Here is a 22,940-nt window from a genome sequence, read left to right as displayed (position 1 = left end):
GGCGGGAGAGCAGATTTATGGAGCACGATATTCTCATTTTGCTCGCAGCTGTTACACTTTCTGGGCTTATGGTTTCCAAGACATGATTGAATATGAATTGACTTTGCCATACACAAAGGTCAGTGCTTGTTGTGTAAACACCCCAAGTAAACATTTTCATCATCGTGCATTTCTAAGCATTCACAGAGGCCTACATACTGTATATATATATATATATATATATATATATATACACTCTTAGATTATATACACTCTCTTTATGAAGAAAGTGTGTGTTTTTGTGAGATTAAGGGTTCCATGAGAAGCCTTTTTATCGCCTTTTAGGAAGAAAGAATTCTTCAAGGATTGTTAAAAGGGAACCGACAACCGAAAACCGTGATTGTCAACCGCTGCACCACATCAGCCTCAGGGCCTGAGGGTTCAAGATGAAACCCTTGGAATATAAAAGAAACATCAGTAGAACCCCCTGGGTAGGTTGTAATTGAAACTCTCGTAATATAAAATGATCCTCAGTAGAAGCCCCCTGGGTGGGTTCTAGATGGAACGCTTAGAAAGTGGAAAGAGAGGGGTTCTGGGTGGAACCATTACACCATAGAATCGTTGTCTGTCGAAACTCTTACAGGGGGTTCTGCGTGGAACTTTGCAGAATTGGTTCTAGGTAGAACCCTCTGAACGGGTTTCCTATAAGGATAAGCCGAAGAACCCTGTATGGTTCTAGTTCTTCAGGTCTTAGAGTGTCAGAGACTCCGAGTCATTTTGAATTTATGGTAGCCCAGTCTCAAACGGGTCACTTTTTGACTTGTTATTCTTGCGTCAGAATGAAAGAACACAGGAAGAACAAACTGCTGAACGATGACATGAGAACACAAACAGTGCCAAAAAGAAGATGCCAGCAGTTGTCAGTTTGAATGTTCTGAGCCGCTCTGAGCCGAGCATTACTACGTTTGAGCTCCGTCGCCGCACATGTCGGCTCATCCCAGTCCAGGGTTTGCAGCATGCAGATGAAGATTCTGTTCATGCGTTTGCCTACTTTCATGGAAATTTGGGAATTAGAAAAAGTTTGAGATCAGGATCAGATTAGCGTCCTTACAAATAAGCACACACACACATCCTTGCACTCGAGTCTTAACTACAACAACCAGGCTATCGATCCGGGTCTCCATTAACTAGTTTCCCTCTACTGGTGCTGAAGCTCACACGGTCCCATGGGGAACTGGACGGGATGTGCTGAAGGCTGAATGAATTATTGAGGAGTATGAGGCTAAATTCTGACTGGTCAGACTCCATATGGCTGTACATGTACTTGACTGTTTTCTAAGTATACGGCACATTAGCCTACATGCAATCATTTAAGCAAAACGTGAAATGTAGGGCAACATTGCGGCTGATAATACAGCCGTGTTACATAAGACCAGAGCCCCCGTCTGAAGAACATTTTGAGCGAATAAACCACAGGGCACAATATCATGAATACGTCTGACTTAACGTTCAAATATAGTGTCTTTCTGCAGGAGAATAACACCACCAGCAGCATAACCATACTGTAGCTGAATCAACTTCTCTGACATCAAATCAACAACACTCTTTACTAAGCAGAGTTTCAGGGCTTTAGGATGTGGTTGCAGAAGAGTGCACGAACCTTCGTGATGTTGTGTCCACCCCACGCCTCCCCCCCACACACCCCCCCCGTACCTGCCTGTCCTCAGGCATGTCACGGCATTAAACACAAAAACACGCTGCATGAACCTCAAACCACTGTCTCCAAAAATCTGTTTAAATTATCACCTGAATGAACAGTGACGCTAATCGCTAATTCGGTTTTCGCAAAATGTCAACAGTGTGCACGCATCAAATTTCACTCAGACCACTCTCTTCGCAGGTCTTAATGAGTCATGACATTAACACAGCCGAAAGCCCTCCTCCCACGCTCTCCTCCAGCCCACTCCTCTCTTTATTAGAGGAGCTCCTCTGCTCCAGTCTTCAGAGCAGCAGGCGCCCAGTCAGCGCAGCTCTCTCCCGCTGCTTTCGGAGGGACTGGAGTTGTTGCTTTTTTTTCCCCCTCACATTTTCTTGGATGTACCTTCACCTCGCCAAGATGAGACTTGTTTTTGTCGTTGTGGCGGTGGCGTCCTTGCTGACAGGTAAGTGATGGAGTGACGTTTTTTTTGTTCTTGCAGACTGCTGTAAGTTAGTGAGCACAGTTCAGGACCATGGACAGAGACGCTGACTGCTCTTTCACTTTAATACATGCAATCCTCCTGCAGTTTTACCATGTTTTTTCTTTTTTTCTTCCTAATGCAGAAAATCTAGCGCTTCCAGTGGGAAAAGAAGGACAGAGAGAAGATGTGGTATGCTTTTTTTAAATGCAATTATTAAGTTTTAAAACGAAATGAAAAGCAGCTACGTATTTAGTTTATTTTGTGTGTTGCAGGTAACACGCTGTCTGGTTGAAGTCCTGTCCAAAGCTCTCTCCAAACCGGACTCCCAGCTGGACCAGGAATGCAAAGACATTCTCCAAGCAGGTTTGTAGCACAAGCAGATTCTTCAGTGTGCACGGAGATAAGTAAACAGGCATATTTAAAGCATCAACGCACTCTTTTAACTGTCAGGTCGATGAGACATTGAGGAGATTCAAACACATAAAATAAAACAAAGTAGGCTGGTGACAAAGTAGAGCTATTAATATTGCTTACAGTTTTCATGCCGCTTAAAGGGACATTCAAAAATATTCAGGAGACCCTTTCCTCCAACGCAATTAATTGAACTTAAATATCAAACAAGTGATTGGTCAAATCATCACATACAAGATGGGATCTGAAGTCTTAGAGCTACATTAAGTTGTTTACATCTCCTCTGATTGTTTCTTTTGTTCTGTCATAGGGGTTAAACATGCCCCGCTGGACAAGAAGAGCATCGAGGGGCCAGCGACTCATGGAGAGGTGGCCAACGGTCATCTTGAGGTGCCCGAGGCAAAGGGAGCCGATGTGAAAGACATCGAGGCTCTCCTGAACTCCATTGAGGATAAAAGAGAAATCCCAGAAGACGAGCGCAGCCAAGAATCCTGGAGTCTGGGTGACGAGAAGAAGAAGAGACACGAGAACGGGGAGGAAGAGGAGCGGGAGAAGAGGAGCAGCTGGAGGACTGGAAGATACCACCAAAAGAAGCACAAACGGGGAGAAGGAGAGGAAGACAACGAGCGCAGTCAGGAGAGCTGGGGGGTCGAGGAAAAGAGATCAGAAGACGGAGGAGGAGGTGAAGAGAGAGAGAAGAGGACCTGGAGGCCTGGAAGATACCACCAGAGAAAACACAAGCGAGATGAGGAATCTTTAGGGGACGAGAGGGAGGAGCCAGAGGAAGAGCGTAGCCAAGAGTACTGGGATGAGGGCAAAAGGCAAGCGGACGAGGACGAGGAGGAAAGACACAAGCGCATATGGAAGCCCTCACATCGCTACCACCACAAGAAAAAGCTCCACAAGCGTGGCGACGAACCGTCAGAGGAGCAGGAAGATGGTGAACGCAGCCAGGAATCTTGGGGTCTTGACAAGAGGGACTGGAAGGCCGGACGGTACCACCAAAGGAGACACAAACGCGATGAAGAGCTCTCAGAAGAAGCCAGGGAAGAGCCAGACGAAGAACGCAGCCAGGAATCTTGGGGTCTTGACAAGAGGGACTGGAAGGCCGGAAGATACCACCAGAGGAGACATAAACGTGATGAAGAGCTCTCAGAAGAAGCACGAGAAGAGCCTGATGAAGAACGCAGCCAGGAATCTTGGGGTCTTGACAAGAGGGACTGGAAGGCCGGAAGATACCACCAGAGGAGACATAAACGTGATGAAGAGCTCTCAGAAGAAGCACGAGAAGAGCCTGATGAAGAACGCAGCCAGGAATCTTGGGGTCTTGACAAGAGGGACTGGAAGGCCGGACGGTACCACCAGAGGAGACACAAACGTGATGAAGAGCTCTCAGAAGAAGCCAGGGAAGAGCCTGATGAAGAACGCAGCCAGGAATCTTGGGGTCTTGACAAAAGGGACTGGAAGGCCGGACGGTACCACCAGAGGAGACACAAACGTGATGAAGAGCTTTCCAATGAAGCACGAGAAGAGCCCGACGAAGAACGCAGCCAGGAATACTGGGATTTCAATACAGGATGGGAAAAGAGAGACTGGAGGGCGGGCAGGCCCCACCAGAGGAGACACAAACGTGACGAAGAGCTCACAGAGGAGGAGAGAGAAGAGCCGGACGGGGAACGCAGCCAGGAGGACTGGGGCGTGGACAAACGACAGGCGGGAATAGAAAAGCGCATCTGGAAACCTTCGCATCGATACCACCACAAGAAGAAATTCCACAAGCGTGGCGGAGGCTCGTCAGAAGACGACGAAGAACTGAGGGACGATTCGGAGGAAAATGAGGACAAGGACGAAGCAGCGAGGTACTTCCACCTTTCATCATATCGAACAAGTTTTACTCTTTAATTCTGCAAGTTTGTATTCTGCACCCCAGAGCACAAAACACTGCAGAGTTCAGTAACAGCAGTCTCCAGTCAGCAAAAGAAATGAACAAACCCCTTTAGCAGTGTTTATGTGCTGACATAAAAAAAAAAAAAAACTGACTGTTATTGGGGCTGTTTTTCAGGTATCTGGCCGAGAAGCGTAATCCCTGGATTTATAGAGGTTTCTACCATCCTGCCTGGTACAAAAGGGATTCAGATGAGCACGCCACAACCTCAAACAAGGTACGCATTATGAGTTAAGATTTTTATTTTTTGGCTACATATATGAAGGAATGATTTGTTGCAAAATTGCTTAAGATCAGAGACAATAAACCGACTGTGTATATTTGAAAATTTGATTTTTCCAACATAATCCGATTCTGCCTTGAATGTGTTCAGATGGATGAACTGGCCAAGTTGCTGAGCTATAAGGTAAACCAGCTGGCCCACCACTCGACTCAAGAGGAGCCAAAGAGGAGCATGCACCAGAGAGCACTCACCCAGCAGGAGGTAAAACAAAAGGGCCTTTATGACTGATGTGAGGATGCATTTACTGTTGTTAAACCTCTAACTAGACCAACGGAGTGAGGTGAAAATACATTATCATACCGTTATTTACTGGTACTGATGAATACTATGAAGCAGCCAGAAGAAGAAAAAAACTGGCAACATAGAAATGTGTAAATCTTAAAAACTACTTTAAGACCAGTAATCTACCCTGACATATTATTGTGAATAGACACATTTGTGTGTTTTAAAAATAGAAAACACTCGCCCCTCTATGTATTTAGCTGACCCAGTAAAGCCACGACGCACATCAAGTCCACCCCACAGTGTCCACTGGGGGGGAAAAGGCGGCCATGCTCATTATGGAAATCTCTCTGGAGATGTCAGGACTTATCCGTCAGAGCATCAGTTGAATATGCATCTGTGCAAATGCACATCAGGAGCCGTCCCTCAAGAGCTCGACCCGAATACATGAAGGAAGAATGGAACCGGTATCCTCACGACTCGCTCCTCAACTCTGGAACATTTAGAAGGTTTTTTTTTTATTGCCTCGTTGAAATCGTTTCCTTCACGGCACCTCTCTTCCACACTTGCGCCCCCCCCCCCCCTTTCTCTATTTGCATTTCCCACGTCGGCTTTTTATGGCCGCTGCAGTAATCACGACTAAGAACCTCGTTATTATGGCCTCCCAGAGCAATCAAAGTCATAATAAGCCCATTAAAAAAAAAGAGAGATGGACGGCCTTTTAGATCTCCCCAGCTCGTCACATGCAAAACAAATCAGCGCCGCACCTCGAAGGGATAATAAGGAAACGTTTATTAACCTAAATGACCAATTTATGCAGATTTTTCAAGGAGTCATCAGTAAACAAGCAGCAATTATGATACGTTCATCCTCATTTCTAGTCCATATACGGTAAATACAACCAGATGGCTCAATATAAAGTGATGGCGTTTAGTTGCTGATGTATTACTACTCCTGTTTTTTTTTCCAGGAGAAAGAGCTGGAAAACCTAGCAGCGATGGACACGGAGCTGCAGAAAATCGCTGCCAAGATGCATGACAGCGGTGCGTGAGCCACGATGGAGCGCACAGGAAGACACGACCGGCGGATCAGAGCTGCTGTCTTACTGTATCTCAGCTGATTTAGTATGCTTACCAGTGATGAAGAAGAAAAAAAACACAAAAAAAAACACAAAAAAATCTGGAGCCTTGCCAAAAACGATCGACTTGTTTATCAGCGTATTTGTGATATTTTGATGTTATCAAATTACTCAGCATGGGAATGGTTTTGATGTTTAATTATATAAATATATAATAAGAGAAAATATGACATTATTATATATGCATCTGAGACAAATTATTCAAATCATCGTGTTCTGAAGAGTTTGTTCAGTCTGCACTCAATAAAAGGAGTTATTCTGGGACCAAACAAATATCTCTCAAATTATTTCTTGATTGAAGAAAAAAAAAAAAAAAAGGAGCCGGCACTTTTGGTTCTGCTTCTTTAATTTTGTGTAGGTTCCGCATAAGCAGCTGGATATCATATAACAAATGGCACTTTCTGCGGTGATAACAAAATATAAAGAAAAGAAGACGCTGGAGAGCGTTAACCGGGGAACAAAACGTTTTTACACCTCGTCTCGAGGCATAAGAAACAAATGTGTTACTAAGATTATTTCTGCGCTTCCTTACACGACACATACACTGAGCTCATCCTGCCTTATAGGTGACTCCTCAGCACTGATCCGACTACACAAGACGGGAGACGCTGCTCTGATGAATGCAAAACCAGACACTCCGTCTCGCTAACGCCAGAGGTGTCAAATCAGTTCAGCAGAAAGAGAAGTCGATGCTGGAGGGGGGAAACCCCCCCCCCCCCAACGGGGCCCCGCTGGTAACCTGCCCTTAAAAAGATTCGATGCGTCTGTGTTTGTTTATCCGTCGGTGTCTTCTTCCATCTTCAGTCTCTTTGGCGCCGGCTCCTCGGCTCGCTGGGAGCCCGCGGGTTTGGAGCGGTCTGCGGCGACCGTTGTCCCCGAGAGGAGGTAGCCCCCGCCGCCGCTCATCAGCAGCACTGGATGCGTCCTGTTAGGCAACACCTGGGGACAACGACGCGCAGACATACAGTCAGGAGACATTCATTCTAAAGAGAGGGCTGGATAACACTCTGGTCCTGAGGGGGAACATCTCTTTGACTATGCAAACACTTTCATCCAGTTGCTGCACAGTACACAAATCTGAAAGAAGCAGCATAAATACAAAACAGAGTGGGCGGTGAGAGGAAAGTCTGTAATAACGGACCGGTATCTCATCGCAAAGAATGTCTGCATCACGGTTCGACCAACAATAAGAGGATGTGAAGGTCTTTCTATCTCTCGCAGTAAAAGAAGGACTGAGGGCTGAAACAATTAGTGGATTGACAGAAATGTTTTTACTTGTACTTTTGTCATGTGATCCATTGTTCATATAAAAACGTATTGACTGGAGCAGCTTTAACAATGTCGCTCAAACAGAAAGACACGACTCTGAGTGTAACGGTCGTACCTGGTAATGTCTGAGCCAGGTGTCTGCGAGGCGGAGGTTGACCGTGCCGCCTTGTTCCTTGAGCTTTGTGTAGCACTCGATCAGAGGCTGCAGAGATGAGAGCGGGAAGCGAGGAGAAATAAAAAAATAAATTAAAAAAAAAGGAGCATTAAGAGGACTGCGGAGTCAACAAGTTAACACACACACACACACACACACACACACACACACACACACACACACACAATAAAGGTATAATAAAGAGCAGGGATGTGATTGTAAACGGAGATAAACCGATTACAATTTTCTCGGCTGATTCACAATATTCTTATTTCATCATAACCATCAAACATTCTCAATGTTATTCTTTCACTTTGTTCTTGTCATCTAGAGTGGTCATTTACATAAAAACACTCTTAAAAATGATCATAATGCAAGTCGACGCAGCCTCCGTTAACGTTAGCCCTTTAGCCGTTAGCCGTTAGCCCCGTTAACAGCTGGAGAGAGACACCACGCCGTCGCTACGATTACTCTGAGCAGCATGCATGGGAATTAATTACAATCCAATAAGTGTCTTGACTTATTTTAGACTGACACCAGGCTGTATGAGCTCTTTCTCATCTCATGTGCTCCAGTAACCACCGCCGCTGCTCGTCATGATCGTACCTCTTTGTATTGGGAGTAGACGACAAACGGCCTGGAGGGGGAGAGGAATTTGATCAGGCCCATGAGGACGGGACACGGGTGAAAGCGACTGGCTATAACCAACCTGCATGTTGGGGGGGGGGGAAACAAAACAGATGATCAAAGCAAACCTGTCCGACCGTGAAATACACCGTAAACCACACACTTTGTTATTGGAAACGCATGGGTCGGCCATGTCGTATTTTAGCTCATGGGCGCTGTACGGCAGTTATGAGTGGAGGACTGGGGGGAGGGGGGGGGGATTTAGTGCCGACTGTCGACGTTCATTTCATCCTGTATGTAGCTGGATAAGAGTCGGTAAAAGAGGCTGATTTAAGGAACGGTCCGGGGGCCGTTTATGATACAGCCGCTGTGATGTAGAGAGAGTCAATAGGCTAACCAGATCAATACTTCTGGCTCGGGTTGTCGCCCTCACAACGCTTCTCACCCAATCAATCATAACAGAAAAGCTATAAAGCAAGTCCTCTTCGTTTTACAGGACGGGGGGGGGGAAACTGCAAAGCGATAACTTTGTTCACCTTGCGAGGACACGGGCGGGCTAATCGTCGCGTGTGAGCTCAGAGGACCGACTTTTATGGACGTACTTAACAATACCTTTTAATCGTTCATCACGTTTCCATTCCCCGTAGATCCATTTTAATAACGGTTGTTTAGTGCACGGTGCTGAAGGGGGGGGGGGGAGGCTGCCGCAGCAAAAAGAGCAGAGAAAGCAGAAGAGGCTAAATCTGAGACTAACCCGTCCGCATTCCTGCCTTCCAGCAGGGCAGCAGCAGATGCCAGCTTCTTCCGTTTCTCCTCCTGCTTCACCTTTTTTTCCTGAGCCTAAAAAAAAAACAAAAAAAACATGAAGTTAGGACATTGACCCTCTCTTTCAGATCTTACATACAGGCTCATTCCTGTTGCTTACAAACTTAAATTCACGACAGTAAAGCTAAAAGTAAAGCAGTCCCGAGTGGGGTGAGTAGACAGCGGGCGTACTTTGGCTTCGATGCGTTTCTCCCTCTCTTCTTTCTCCGGGTCGTAGCCGTCATCAGCTCCACTGTTTGTCTCCATCTTGATTTCCTCCATCTTTATTTCCTCCGTCTTTATTTCCTCCGGACTGCTCATCTGTTCTGTCTGTTCTGCCTTTGGCGGCTTCTGCTCCTCCTCTGCAGCCACGCCGGACTGCTTTGATGCTATAATGAGGAGGGAGATCGTTTACATCAGATGAATGTCACAGCATCTTAAGTCTATGTGTAGTTTTATAAAAAGGTAGAACGACCAGAGGAACACGTGCACATTTGTACAGTGTTTTGCCTAAAAACAAGGTTAGAAACATCTTAGAGAGATTTTGTTTGAAATAAGCAGTCTCTACCAGCACCAGGGTCTTTGGCAGTGGTGTCCAGAGTGCCTGCCAGCAGAGCATTCACATGGCAGATGGGAAACTCATGCAGCATATCGTGAAAATGTGCGGGGAAGCCAAAGCTCTCCACGCCCGCCCGCACGGGCCCACCTCCTGGGTACATTTGGACCACTGAGCCATAGCCTGGATGAGGAGGAAGAGAGAGGGTAACTATGCAGAGGGCAGAGAAAAAGGCTTCTTTTCGGTCAATCGGACGAACGCCACAGAGAAGTTCACGGGACTAACGTACCCCCCATTCTTTCCATGACGGATCCCAGCACGAGGCCGGCGCACGTCTCGAACACCAACACTTTGCTGCCCGCGTGGATGTTTGCCAGAGTCAACATCTGGGCAAGTAAGTCATACCGCAGGTGGCTGCGTCACAGGAAAACACAAACACACACACACACACACACACACACACACACATCATACTTTCATCTCTCTCTCTGCTCTAATAAAAGGACAACTTTCACATGCGCTGCTCATGCATGTGCTGACTCACCAGATCTTCCCGGGTTCCCGGCCGTGGTACATCAAGGCCAGGATGCGACAGGATGGTTTTAGAATCGTCACAGTATTTTCATACCTGGAAAAGCAGGAGAATGGGAACAACACTAATGACAGCCCACTACAGTATATGAAGTGTGAAGCAAATGGTGGCTGCATCATGGGAAGTCACTCACTTCTTCTTTTTCTTCTTGATGTACTTATCCTGGGCATATTTAGTCTTACCGCTGAATGTGGAGCTGTTCTCTACAAGCTGCTGAATGATTTCCTGTGGAGCGCACACACACACACACACACACACACACACACACACACACACACAGTTATACTTTAACATTTTAAGGTAAGGTTCCCATGACAAGACAAAAAACAACAATGCATTGAACCATCTCTTCCCTATTCTGCCTGTGGCGCTCAGCCCCGAGCCCACTGGCTCCTACATAAGACGTAGGTCTTTAACAATGGATCACAAATATTTAATGGAATATTTTCTGTTAAAAAGGTTGAGTAATTCCCTGAAATAACTGGGGAATGTAGTTTTCAGCAAACACTACTCAAACGGGATTTAACGGGGCATTTGTTGGGGCCTATTTTCAGCTGTCGTACTTCCCCATTCCCCGTACCTGGTCCTTCAGTCCTTGCTCTTTTAAGTTCTCAATGTCATCCCTGGTCAGCTTCTGTGATTTGCCATCGTCTACAATGTTCCTGTTGTCTGTGCCGGCCTCCTTTGCGTCTGGGAAGAACACACATGGAGGAGATTATTCAAAGAGAAAATGAAAGCATAACAGCCTGTAACGGTCCAAGATCATGCATGCAATCTGGAAATAATGAGACATTTATCATGAATGTGCCTGGTGTGTGTGTGTGTGTGTGTGTGTGTGTGTGTGTGTGTGTGTGTGTGTGTGTGTTCCATCTAACAGCAGGTTACACACCGGTGGAGCTCTCTGTGTCTTTGGGCTTCCGCGGCTGCAGGATCCCTCCAGACGCAATCTCAAAGGTGCTGCCGTACAACTGCCCCACGGCGTTGTCCAGGAAGAACCACTGCTTCTCAAAAATCACCTTCCTGTGAGCAGATCACGCAGAAATAAACAAACGCGTCCATTGAACGGCATCTCAATGCGTGTCGCCAGTGAGATGTCAGCTAGCCCCAGTTTGTGAGGCTTTTGTTTAGCTAGCTACAGATGTTTTGGACTTACTTCTTCTGTTGGATTTGCACAGCTTTGAAGATATCTCCCCGTTTCAACACGACGTAGTCTTCCCCTTTAATTCTGCACAGAGAATCCTCCTCTACGTTGTCCGCCATATTAAAAGCAGATCAAACCGAGCTCACCGGTCAGCCGAGAGGTTCTCTGTCACCTTTAAATAATGATTCGGAGTCACTACACCACCATGCAGTGAAAGCAAAACATGGCAGATCACTATTTTCACGTGTTAGCATTCACTTCCCTAGCTTTCCAGGGCGACTAAACGATCGCAGAGTGTAGAAATTGCAACGCCTCAACATAGTCCGCTGTGATTGGCTGGATATGCGTCGCTGAGTTCGCAGAGACAGTAGGAGCGAAGAGCGATGACTGGGTTTTAAAAAAAATCGATTTCAGAATCATCGATGAACTTTTTGTCCGCCTACGAGAGGGAGGGGGCGCTAAAAACGACAAAATCGAGTTTTTCCCAATTAGGGAAAAGTACAGACAGTAGGAACAGCTAACGGAAGGACGATATTAAGATGAAAACTGTTGACAATGTGTGCATGTGGCAGCAGTGTTAGGAGATAGTGAACAAACAACAAATTGAACGAGGTATATGGCGAATTAATTGTAGATCAATAAGTGAACAGGACCACTTCAATGACCTATTCCCAGTCTAGTTTTTTTCATCATTTAAACTCTGTTCTCACAATATTTCTGCATGTTTGCATACATAATGACATGGCATGTATACAATAGTTGCATCTTATGGTAAAAATACCTATTGTTATACGTTTAAATGAATTGTAATAAACTATTCCCACTTATTTTTTTTATTTTCCACATACCATAATTATCTGACTAATTAACTGTTAAGTCATGTTAAGAATATTTACTTTTAGATTTTATGACACCTTGCTGAACACTATATTGAATTCAAACTGGATTGTATTATGTATATAGTTATATTAAAGCATACACTTGATAACCTACTCGTCACTGTGGGAGCTGATACTGCTGAATTGCATTCCAGCTCAGTTTGTAGGGCAAAAAAACATGGCAGATGTGTGGCCGCGTCAGCACTTTCATCTCCCACCATGGGGCCACAATCTGGTGTTTTATAACTGCCTTTAAACGGTGTGCCAACTCCACCTGCCCACCACTAGTGTACAGCAGTGCAGCAGTGAGGCGGTTGAGAGAGCATCCTACACGGCATAAAGCAACAACACCATTCGGTCCAACTGAAAAGATGTGATGCAACCTGGGAGACATCTTAAATAGCTTAAGGGTCAAGTCATTTTGAAATGATCCATCTGCAATCAGACAGGAAGTCATAGGGACTTCAGTCCAAACCTATAAGTCAGATTAAAGTTATAATAAACTTGGCATTATACTGTAGTATTTATACTAACGCTATGCTATGTATGTTCTGAAGCTTGCAGCGTTTCTGAAAGCAGGTTAAATGTCACATAGTTTATGAAGTCCTTCATGAATCCAAGACATTTCCAGAGTTCTTGTGAATTTTTTGAAGCTTCGCTTTTCAGGCCGTGTGGCAGAAGTTCACAGTGTGTGTACGGCTGTATAGTGCATTCAATACAGAGGCTATTGCAAAATTAGGCATGACATTTCCTCGTCACATCAACGTGAACATGAACAGAAAACTCATTCGCGTTTGTGTGGCAGCAAATGAACAAACGTGAAACAAGTTGTGAAATACAAACAAAACCTTTAATGATTTTTTTACAAAATGATTTTCTGTCTTAAACAAGGGCATCTCTTCACCTTTAAAAAACTGAATTCCTACAAATATCAATGCATCCAAGCTTTGAGAGATTCTTGACTAAATAAAAAACATCAACGTCATTATGTCTTTAGTGCAGGGTAGACTGCTATAACTCTTCACAGCAGGATATATAACGACAAAAAACAACTTTTGTTCTGTGTGCGAACATCTTACATTTACAGTTTACAGGATTACATTTTCTCTGGCAGTGATTCGCTCAGTGTTAAGGGTTACCATTGCTACAGTAGATGAACGCTGCGCTTTCACATTGCAACATAGGAAAATGAACAGATGTACTAGAAAGACCCTCAGGCTTTTATCTTCCCTCATTCCTGGCCTCCGGTTAGTTTATGGAACAGTTCTTCGTCTAGCGTCTCGTTCTGGTCTTTAGATCGCGTCGAGAGGAAGATGTAGCCGCCGATAAACTCGTGGACCACCTTGCAGTCGCAGCTCAGACAGCAGAAGGCCATTGACACATTCTGGTCAAACTGTATGGTCACCTGGAATCACACAGAAAGTATTCATGCCGTCTGTAGATGAAGACAAACCCTAATATATGGTCACGCCGACTCCCTCACCTGTCTTATCTCCCAGTTAACGTTCCACTGCTTCATGTTGGCGAACCTCCACGTGGTGACAGGCAGATAAGAGGACATGTCCATACGAATCAGACGGTTGTAAGAGATCCCCAGAATCTCATCCTTCTTACTGCCTTTGAATCTGAAACGCAAATAAAAGAACGACCAAATTAGTGTTCAAAAACAACATTTAGATGTGCGAATATGTCCCCGGTTGTTTGTGAAATATACTTCAACATATAAACACCGTACCTGACAATGTAGTAGTTGATACCGAACTCCGGAAGCGACTGCCAGGCCTGGATGAAGCGCATCTTGGCCTCCATTAGGGACAGCCGTGCTATGTTCTGATGGGCCTCCAGGATGCGTGCTGTTAGCTTGAAACAATCACCAGAGGCAGGTTTAGCAAATGTCCGCAGTGATTAAAAACAGTGATGTAATGCTGTTGTCAAGTATACTGCACGGAGCCCTGAGACCCACATGCTTGGTTTTGTGCTTCTTGGTGTAGCGCGGGGAGAAGAAACATTCGGCATTCATCTCCATCGCGTCAAGGTCAGGAGCTGCCTGACCAGGAGGGGGCGCCAGGCTCTTCATCTGCAGGAAGGACTGGATGTTCCTCACTTCGGACTTGTAGGAGCTGTAGGCCATCGTCTTGCCCTTGGAGGCCAGGATACACGCAGCTTTCCACTTGGCGTACTGCGTTTGCTGCGGCAATTTAAGGACGGTTACAACATCACACCCGCGTTTATGGACGCACACTTTACAGGGATTTACACAGAATAAAGAGGTAGTAATTGCTGGTTATCACAGGAAAAATGCTGGAAAGCACGGGGAGGAAGAGGAGGGCCTCACATTGTCACATCGGATGTACACCTCATTCATCCCGTCAGCAACTGGGAGCAGCAGCTTGATGCCGAACTTCTTCTCCGTGACGTTGACATCGGGGACTACCTCACAACCTGTCAGGTGAAGAGGAACGGATACAAGTGAATTTAAAGAGCGACGTTGGTACAACCCGTACAACATTCAATGTATTATTAAATAATGAGAATATCTTGGTTCTCAGTCAATTTAGTATTTTTTTACGTTTATTATCAATATGAAAATATAATTTTTCATTATTGTTATTTTCTCTTTATTGTATTTAGATATTTCTCATTCTTCACTATTATTTTATTTAGATATCACTTTAATTTATTTGCTAACGACAGCTAATGCTACATGCACAAGAGTAAAAAACATGAAAAATGAGTCTATGCACCTGTGAATTGTGCGTGAAATATAACTGTTATTCACATCATTCTCCTTCACTGACCTCGGAGGTGAAACTGCTCGATGGGTTCCCCACTGGAGGTCTCCTTGTTCTTGTAGTAGGAGATGGTGGTGTCCTTGAACACAAACCAGTACTCTTTGTACGGCCGCAGCGTTAGTCTTTTGGGCCTGATTCAAGGCGGCAAGGAATAGAAAATAAATCATTGCTTTTTTGGCTGCAATACGTGTTGTGATCTTGACGCCTCTGAGTAAAAGACTGTCAGCGAAAATGTTTTATGAAGGTTAGGAGATCATTTTTTTTTTTACTCATTAAAAGCGGTGAGCAGCTCAACAGAAGGTTGTTTCCTTTAATCAATTATCAGACAACCTATAAGCCATTATGAGATTAAAGTGAATATCAGAGGCATAAATTCACGTAATAAATTTGTGTAGAGAATATTTTCACCCCTGTCCTATAAATCAAACCGTACTAAATGAGGCTGATTTAAATGCACTAGAAGGAGAGGGTTTAAAGGACGGTGAAGGATCAATTTCAGATGAAGGTATTTCACTTTAGTTATTCATAGTGGCATCTTCATTTCACAGGAACAAAAGGTGGGTTTACCTAAACAGCCGGAGGGAATCTGCCAGCTCTGGAATGTCTGTAATGTCTTCCTGGGGGCGGGACAAACAACTGTGAATTATCCCGCAACTTCTCCTGACACCGTGTTAAGACATGCAATCATAGGAGGCCTACCTATCACTCCTGCTTAAAAAAAACAAACAGGTGTTCTACTGTAACAGACCTGGAAACCTTAAAATTACAGTCAACATCCATCCCAGTGTAGCCCCGTCTAAAAAAAAAATATGTTTACCAGAATTCGGTCTGGGAGTCCGCCTTCAAGTGTCACCTCCAAGTTGGAGAGGGCGGCCTCTACTTCATCTATTTCTGGCTCGTTGGAGCGGTCCAGTGGTTCACTAGACATGGTCAGTTTACAGATGTGGTACTGAAAATGAAACAAAATGAAAGTTTTTACTACATTAGTCAGTGCTGGAGTTCTCGACATCAGTCCGAGCGAGTATAACGGAGATATACTCTGTCTCGTTTCCGTCTCTTGAAAAAGACTTTTATTTCAAGAGCACAACTGTGAGAACTGCAATTTGCCTTTTGATTATTTTATCAAAACATTTCTCATGATACACTTAGACTTATACACACATATATATGACAGTAGAAGAGGTGAATGAAAAGGAATCTTTATTCGTTTTCTGTGGGTGTTTTTATGGGAATGAGGATTTTCCAGATCAATTTCAAGAGTGTCTCTGGTTTACATGTTCCACATTTTATAGCAAGTGAGTCCTCCAGTGTGGGACTCGCCCTGCCGTGGACTTGGTCTTGTCTCAGTCTTGATACCTATAGTCATTATGACTGAAGAAGGTTACGCAAGGCCGGCATGAGTCAGAGGGAGCCCAGTGTGCCAGCCATTGCGCCAATGTGTAGGTGAGTGCAACGTTGATCTCTCTTTGAATCACTGGGATTTCTGAATCACCGTTGCAAAATAACAGAATGTGAACCGATCAGAGACGACCTGAAAATTTAGACACAGAGAATATCACGTCTTTGCCACATTAGTCACTTCGAGCAAACTGTGTCTGATGAGGAGCTTTGAGTTCTACCACGGCACTTCTCCCACTACTCAGTCTCTCTTCCTACATCTCTGCCTCTCCCTCCCATCCTCCCTCTCCGGTGGGATTGTCCTCATGTCCTGACACGTCCTCGCATGGCTTTAGACACCAAACCAGCTCTCCTGAATGGATACTATTCAGAGCTCCAAGACCGCCATATGCTGTACTTACAGCTCATTTAGGCCACATTACCAGCCAATCACACCGTGATCACAAGCCAATTTAAAACAGGAGTGCCTTACGCTAGTTTAGATCTAAGTGTATACAAAACATGAATGCAAGTGTCTTTATGACTTATAGATGTGCCATCAGTGTAATGATGAATTGAGTCTTCTTCCTGATCTATACGTACAGAACCATACGTCACCTTTCATAACTGCGATGGCGTGTTATTCACCTGTAATGAAGCAAACATCAGCATTTCCTCCTCAGTGCAGTCTATCTCCTCCAGCAGGATGGACCAGCGAGCTTGTTCATACAGCTGGGTTATTCTGACGGCGTCGTACTAAAACACAAAAAAATAAAATAAAATAAAATACACTCAAGTTTGAATTCAAAACCTTCAAATTGAACACGAACAGAATACATTTTGGGTCTCTTACTTTGGGATTGAGGTCGAAGAAGACGTTGTACTTGAAGCGCAGCAGTAGCTTTTCTTCATGTAGAATGTCTTGCTCCATGAGAGAACGAGACGAGTCCAACCACCTGTCGATCGTGGCAAACAAACAATTAGAAGAGGTGTTGGAGTTTCAAATCTATGAGCGAAAACAAAAAAAAGCCTCTTTTCATCTACCCTGCCATGTTGTTTGCTTTGTCCACTGGCGACAGCGGCTGGTACATCTTTGCCAGATCAGCAGGCGGCAAGTTCGGCTGCGATTCGGCTAGAGGGTTTTCTCCAAACCAAAGGCTGGTGGCCGACACCGGCATCCCGTTCTCTGGGTCGTAGGTGGCTGTCATGGTCTTGCTGTACATGGGGCCTTGTTCGAGGAGAATGATAGAGCAGATAAACGTTTAATATCAGGTTTGCCAAAAGGATTCAGCATAACTTCATAGCGTGTTTAAAGGAATTGTAAAAGGAGATGCGCTGAAAGTTGAGATCAACTCACTGTCAGATTGTATAAGAGGACGAAGAAAAACATTTAAAAGCAAAAGAACATTTTCAAAGAGGAATCAACAGTTAGAATAAAAATTCGACAGAAAGCTTGGGAGTCTTAAAAACAAAATAAGGCATGGTGAAAGTGGGAAGGTACCAACATTAAAGGCGGCAGAGATCAAAAGTCTTAATCAGAGTGATCTTTAGGCCGGTGTGAAATCCGAACTGGATAGGAGCGGAGGGAGTGCGTGTCGGGGAAAACACCGAAGAACACGGCAGCATACTGAACAATTCTTTCAGATCTCACTGATGGAGAGTGTGGCCTGTCAGATCTCCGCAGCGCTATATGTATAGAGGTTTCTCATTTCTTCTCCTCCTCTAGCAGACGTAACCCGTAGGAATAAAGATGACGTCCCTTCTAGGGCCTGAAATTAATCTGAATGTTGCCGATTACAGACATTATTCATATTCTTCTCACCTAAATGTAGTCGCAGCTGATTTTGCAGTCAAACTAGTAAGTTATTTGTTACGCCTGCGTTTGTCTGCAGTGAAAAAGATCTTTTCAACTTTAGTTATTCAAATTGAATCGGTGAGTCTTTTGGGAGCTAAATATAAATAAGCAATACTTGTATCTGCAATAAGGCATTTTACCCTGTAATAAGCAAACTGATATACATTAGCAGGCACTCCAGAGTCAGACACAAGTTTATGTTATTGTGGCCAAAATCACACTTCCACTATGACAAAATAACCTAGGCTAAGATATGTTTATTTACACTGAAACATTCAAGAAACATTTTTAATTTCTTTCTAACCAATGCATGTGTTTCTTTGTATAATATGAATATTAGCCTGAATCTTTTTTCAATTTTTTTTGGCTTTGTTAAGAAACAGCAAGGTGTTCCACAGTACCTGTGCCCCCCGGTCCCCCGCTAAATAAATCAATGTCCCAGATGTCTTCCTCTGATGAGTTCTTGTCTTTCTTCTTCTTCTTCTTAGACGGGTCGTCCGGAGGCTTCAGCAGGGACAGTTCCTCCGATCTCCTGATGTCTGGTGGCGAAGCGAACAGGGGACAGTGTGAGGGATGAGGAACGACACGGAAGGAAGGTGAGTCTCCATTTGAGATCGAATCAAGAAATGACACACGCTGAGAAAAACTCACTGAGCATTTGACAGATCTCCGCCACCGCCTTGAAGACCACGCTGGAGAAGCTGACGGTCATTTTGATGGTTTTCATATTGGGGAGCTGCAGCAACAGGGGTTTGTGCTGGGGTGTATAGCGCAGGTCAGCATCAGCCTGTGGAGAAAAATGAGGGTTTTCAACCACACCTGCAAAATCCATAACCACGCTCTTTCCTTTCTTATTCTTCTTATAAAGGGTTCACACATGCAATCTAGATAACGGACAACCAATTGACAGTGAGCCTGAACTTTGAGACATTAATGTGCATCGCACTCATATTGCACACATTCTAGCTGATCTTTTTTTTTTTCCAGCATGAATTGGGTCGTTATCACTTTGTCGACAGCAAAATATTCACTGTAATTACATAGTTCTTTGTGCTTGACGTTGAACAATGCTTGGCTGTACAACATGTGTTTGAATTATAGAGCCAACAAATGATTCAGGCTGGACTGACACGACGAATCCACTGATGGCTCTTCCTGCCTTGAGGAGCTGCAAACACATGCGCATAATTGAAATATTATGGCTTTGACTCTTCTGTGCCGCAGGCGTTCAATCGGTTTTCGGGCCAATGTAGAAATGCGTTTCCTGGGGAATCTTTGAATTGTTTTTGGAATCAAAACATTGAAATTCTAACAATATCAAATAACAGCTTTATTATAAAAACTGATGAAATCACTTTGGCATCTACATACCTGAATTCCATACTTGTCCAAGGTCCAGTGGGTCTTGAGTAGCCAGCATTTCCTCTGCTCCCACCACAGCGCATGGTCCGACCAGTCCTGAGGAGCCTCTGCAGACGCACAGATTAGTAAAGCGAAACATATTACTGCGATGCTACCGTCATATCTCAAGTTTAAAAGGTCTTGAGGTGGATCTCTGGCTTCCTATCTACATCCTCTGCTCCCAACACACACTCTTCCTTGTACCCACTGTTGTGTGGGTGGCTGAGCATGATTAAAGTGTGGTTTTATGAGTCTACCTGACATCATGTTATGGTGCTGGGCAGAAATCCGCCCGTTGATGACAAGCTTACTTAGTCATCTATTTATGTCTTGTGCCGTTTGAACCACCTTACTAACTTTTCCTTCACACTACATTAGCTCCTCCGAGATATCAGATCAGATTGCGGCTGAACTTTAGCCCCTGGGGCTACAGAAGCCAATGCATTGTGGCAAAACAATAGAACCGCGGTGTAGAAAAAAAATGCAGGGCAAACAAGGGTGTGGCTTGACTAACATACCTGTTGTGGCGGCAAGGGAGAGGTTCGAGGCACTGCTCTTAAAAACAAAGTCGAATGGATGCACCCTTTTACCAGGTAAACAAACTGAGAACATCTGAGGCACTTACTGATCTTCTCCACCAGCTTGAGCATGAGGCCTCCGATGTGCAAGTCTCCCTTCACCCTCAGCTTAAATTTCATGGACTCATCTCCATCTTTTTGATCCACCTGCACGGACAGCTCCCATGATGTTTCTCCATACTCTGCGGCTGTGATCATGGCCCTGTTCTAAAGAGAAAGGAGGTGCGTGAAGGTTACAGACGGGGCACACCTGGTTTTAGGTAACGCCATCAAAACCTAGGGCTGTCGCTAATGAATCACACGGTGGGGGAATTCCACTATATGTTGAGTCTGTCCTCTTTTGTTTGGAGGATTAGGAAACATCTGGGATAAAAACATGAGTCAGTGGGATAAGTGTTTCTCAACATCCTGTGGGAACATCCAAATTATCTTGGCCGACGGTTCACAAACACACATCTCTCAGTGTTTCTGTTCCGAGCAGCAACGGAACAGATTTCAACCGTACTTCCTCCGCAGTATTTTCTGCAACGATACCGCAGCCCCTGAAGTACTCCTCTCAGCCGATACATTTATAAATAAGATATCAGCTAACACGCAGACTGGCAGATGTACAGGCTGGTGCCGGTAGGGAAAAATAGATGAGACCGCAGAACACGCAGTAAACACAGCAAACATAACACAGCGGTATATACGCCGGCTCTCTGCACAGAAGGGGCGGAACTACGGCGGAGCACTGTTGGGTTTTTACTTTTGAAGAAAAGAGTGATGAAAAGACATCAGGCAGGTATAGGAAAGGGGAGAGGAGCAGGAGGAGGAGGAGGAGGAGCAGGGAGGGTACAGCTGTGGAATGTGTGACGAGCAGGGACACGAATCTGGTGCAGGAGAGACCATGAAAACAACAATCTCCACACGCTGCACCAGATCTCCCTCCTCTTTTCACATCCGAACTCTGAAAGTGTGGTGAACAAAGAGATGCCAACTCACACACACACACTCACACACACTCACACACACTCACACACACACTCACACACACTCGTCTAGACTGGGGCTATCAATAGAAATACCGCTTTCATTTGTCCTGGGTAGCCCAGTGGAAATGTAGAATGTTACTGTGTGAAACTGTGTTGCCGGGAGGCTAGGTTTAATGAAGCCAGCTCTGCTTTCGTTGCGCTGCTCCCTCCCTACGCAGCTGTAGGGTACAGTTAAAAGTTTTGAGTTTGCATGTCTGCTGAGGGAAGGCTTGTTGAGATGTGTTGGAGCGTGATGAATCGACTTCCACGGTATTACACTAGCTGAATAAAGGCCACAATGTGACGGAATGAGCAATGATGTAATTTGGGCCTCGTCAAAATGCAAAAACAAGAAAGTTAAATAAATTACTGTACATTTTTTTTCGTATCAAATATGCAGTGGTTTTAAAGAGCTCTCATACTCCCTTCAAAGGAACCAGTGGGACCAGTGTTTAATCTGCTATTTCTAAATCACAGGTGTTTGATTTCCAACCAAAACTGCATTGTAAGAGCGGACTTAATATTGGAAGAACTAGAGGAATGCAGCGTTGGAAAAAGACATTTTCACTGTATGAGAAATACAACAACCCTGTCTTTACAGAAGGCCATAAATACACACAAACTACTATCTGAGACAATGTCCAAAAGCACCGTGCATCTCTTATTATTAAAATCCTTCACACTAAAGCAAATGGTCTAGAATAAAAAACTAAAATGTTAGACATAAACTCCTGTTAAGTTTTAGTATTCACAGAATACAGTACAGTGTCAGCCTTAGTACAGCAATAACAGTACAATAAAAGTCACAAAAAATTAATCATTAACTTCCTTCTGTGCAGGCCTGATACAAAACAAACGCACAAGTCCCAACTGGACCCAATCATATGATTTATTTCTTCTGGTTTTGGGACATTAAAAGTCTGCTTTATTCAATCCCAAACGGATAATGGCCCAATAACATTAACAACGTCAAGACTCTGGAAAAACACTCTTACCTTTTAATCAAAGTTGTCTGCCGGTGAGCTATTCCTAGAACATTTCTTGTGAAGTGGAATGAACCAGGATTGAGGCACCTTCATGGAGTAAAAACACGCCCCGTGCAGAGAGACAGGTAACGTTATCAGAGAGGAGGAGGGACCGTTAGAGGAAGTCAGCTAGCTTAACGCTCAGCGCACCAAAGCAAAGGTGGGTTTGCACCAAAACCCCGGTGTTATAATGTTTGGGATTTACATAATTAAACCAACGTAGGACTAGTTAGTTGCGCCATAGCTACGTCAGTTTACAGTACGCTAAATTCAGGTGAAGCTAGCTAACTCTACATGACAGACAGAGCTAATGCTAGGCTAGCCTCACGAGGACCCCAGAAATGAGCCAAAACATTGTTACAACATTATTATATATAATCAGTCTATTTGTATCTTAATGACAGCGTAGTAGTACACTAATGTAACTTAATTAAACAAACAGAAACAACATATTCTGTATCAATGTGCTTTCAGTGTAAGATACATTTTAAATTGAAATAAATGGACCAAAAGGAACAGTTAGCAATGGTTAGCTTGAGTTAAAGGTTTATTTTGTAACATATTGATGCCGGATGGGACTGGCTAACCATTGAATGATATATTGATAGAAGACTGGCCTTACTTTAAATTGCATTTAAATTGTTAGCTCGGTCACTTAACTTAAAGGTACATATTTTATTTTTAAAGGGCCAGTCACCCCAACATGACACATTAAGGTCA

At 44.4% G+C, this 22,940-nt stretch overlaps 3 protein-coding genes across 5 annotated transcripts; 1 reads left to right on the top strand and 2 right to left on the bottom strand.

The window, feature by feature from the left end:
• Window positions 1-1,997: 1,997 nt before the first annotated feature.
• Window positions 1,998-6,418, top strand: chgb (chromogranin B). The gene is made up of 7 exons (XM_068708995.1): window positions 1,998-2,141; window positions 2,302-2,348; window positions 2,432-2,522; window positions 2,881-4,429; window positions 4,633-4,732; window positions 4,889-4,999; window positions 5,991-6,418. Exons 1-7 carry the CDS (start codon window positions 2,075-2,077, stop codon window positions 6,069-6,071), a joined length of 2,046 nt encoding a protein of 681 aa, XP_068565096.1. The 5' UTR covers window positions 1,998-2,074; the 3' UTR covers window positions 6,072-6,418.
• A 68-nt stretch (window positions 6,419-6,486) lies between these two features.
• On the bottom strand, window positions 6,487-11,559 carry trmt6 (tRNA methyltransferase 6 non-catalytic subunit). Of its 2 annotated transcripts, none has more exons than XM_068708996.1 (12): window positions 11,314-11,559; window positions 11,050-11,180; window positions 10,741-10,850; window positions 10,294-10,385; window positions 10,113-10,196; window positions 9,858-9,982; window positions 9,581-9,751; window positions 9,205-9,401; window positions 8,963-9,048; window positions 8,188-8,290; window positions 7,543-7,629; window positions 6,487-7,097 (listed from the first exon to the last, which is right to left on the bottom strand). In XM_068708996.1, exons 1-12 carry the CDS (start codon window positions 11,418-11,420, stop codon window positions 6,933-6,935), a joined length of 1,458 nt encoding a protein of 485 aa, XP_068565097.1. In that variant the 5' UTR covers window positions 11,421-11,559; the 3' UTR covers window positions 6,487-6,932. The 2 variants fall into 2 exon arrangements, with proteins under 2 accessions (XP_068565097.1, XP_068565098.1); XM_068708997.1 differs by having other exon boundaries at window positions 9,587-9,751.
• Window positions 11,560-13,007: 1,448 nt separating this feature from the next.
• Window positions 13,008-22,333, bottom strand: fermt1 (FERM domain containing kindlin 1). Of its 2 annotated transcripts, none has more exons than XM_068708994.1 (16): window positions 22,191-22,333; window positions 20,230-20,384; window positions 19,575-19,672; window positions 18,855-18,990; window positions 18,605-18,742; window positions 17,393-17,576; window positions 17,202-17,304; window positions 16,997-17,104; window positions 15,789-15,920; window positions 15,539-15,588; window positions 14,978-15,102; window positions 14,515-14,621; window positions 14,143-14,367; window positions 13,915-14,039; window positions 13,663-13,804; window positions 13,008-13,584 (listed from the first exon to the last, which is right to left on the bottom strand). In XM_068708994.1, exons 2-16 carry the CDS (start codon window positions 20,378-20,380, stop codon window positions 13,411-13,413), a joined length of 1,998 nt encoding a protein of 665 aa, XP_068565095.1. In that variant the 5' UTR covers window positions 20,381-20,384; window positions 22,191-22,333; the 3' UTR covers window positions 13,008-13,410. The 2 variants fall into 2 exon arrangements, with proteins under 2 accessions (XP_068565095.1, XP_068565094.1); XM_068708993.1 differs by having other exon boundaries at window positions 20,230-20,389; window positions 22,191-22,331.
• Between the last annotated feature and the right edge of the window lie 607 nt (window positions 22,334-22,940).

This window comes from Cebidichthys violaceus, unplaced genomic scaffold, assembly GCF_023349555.1.
Source record: "Cebidichthys violaceus isolate CVI_PGR_0920_01 unplaced genomic scaffold, fCebVio1.0.p SCAF_14, whole genome shotgun sequence".
Classification (NCBI taxonomy): Eukaryota; Metazoa; Chordata; class Actinopteri; order Perciformes; family Stichaeidae; genus Cebidichthys; species Cebidichthys violaceus.
Note: the sequence above shows the minus strand (reverse complement) of the source record. Positions and strands in the feature narration are given on the sequence as shown.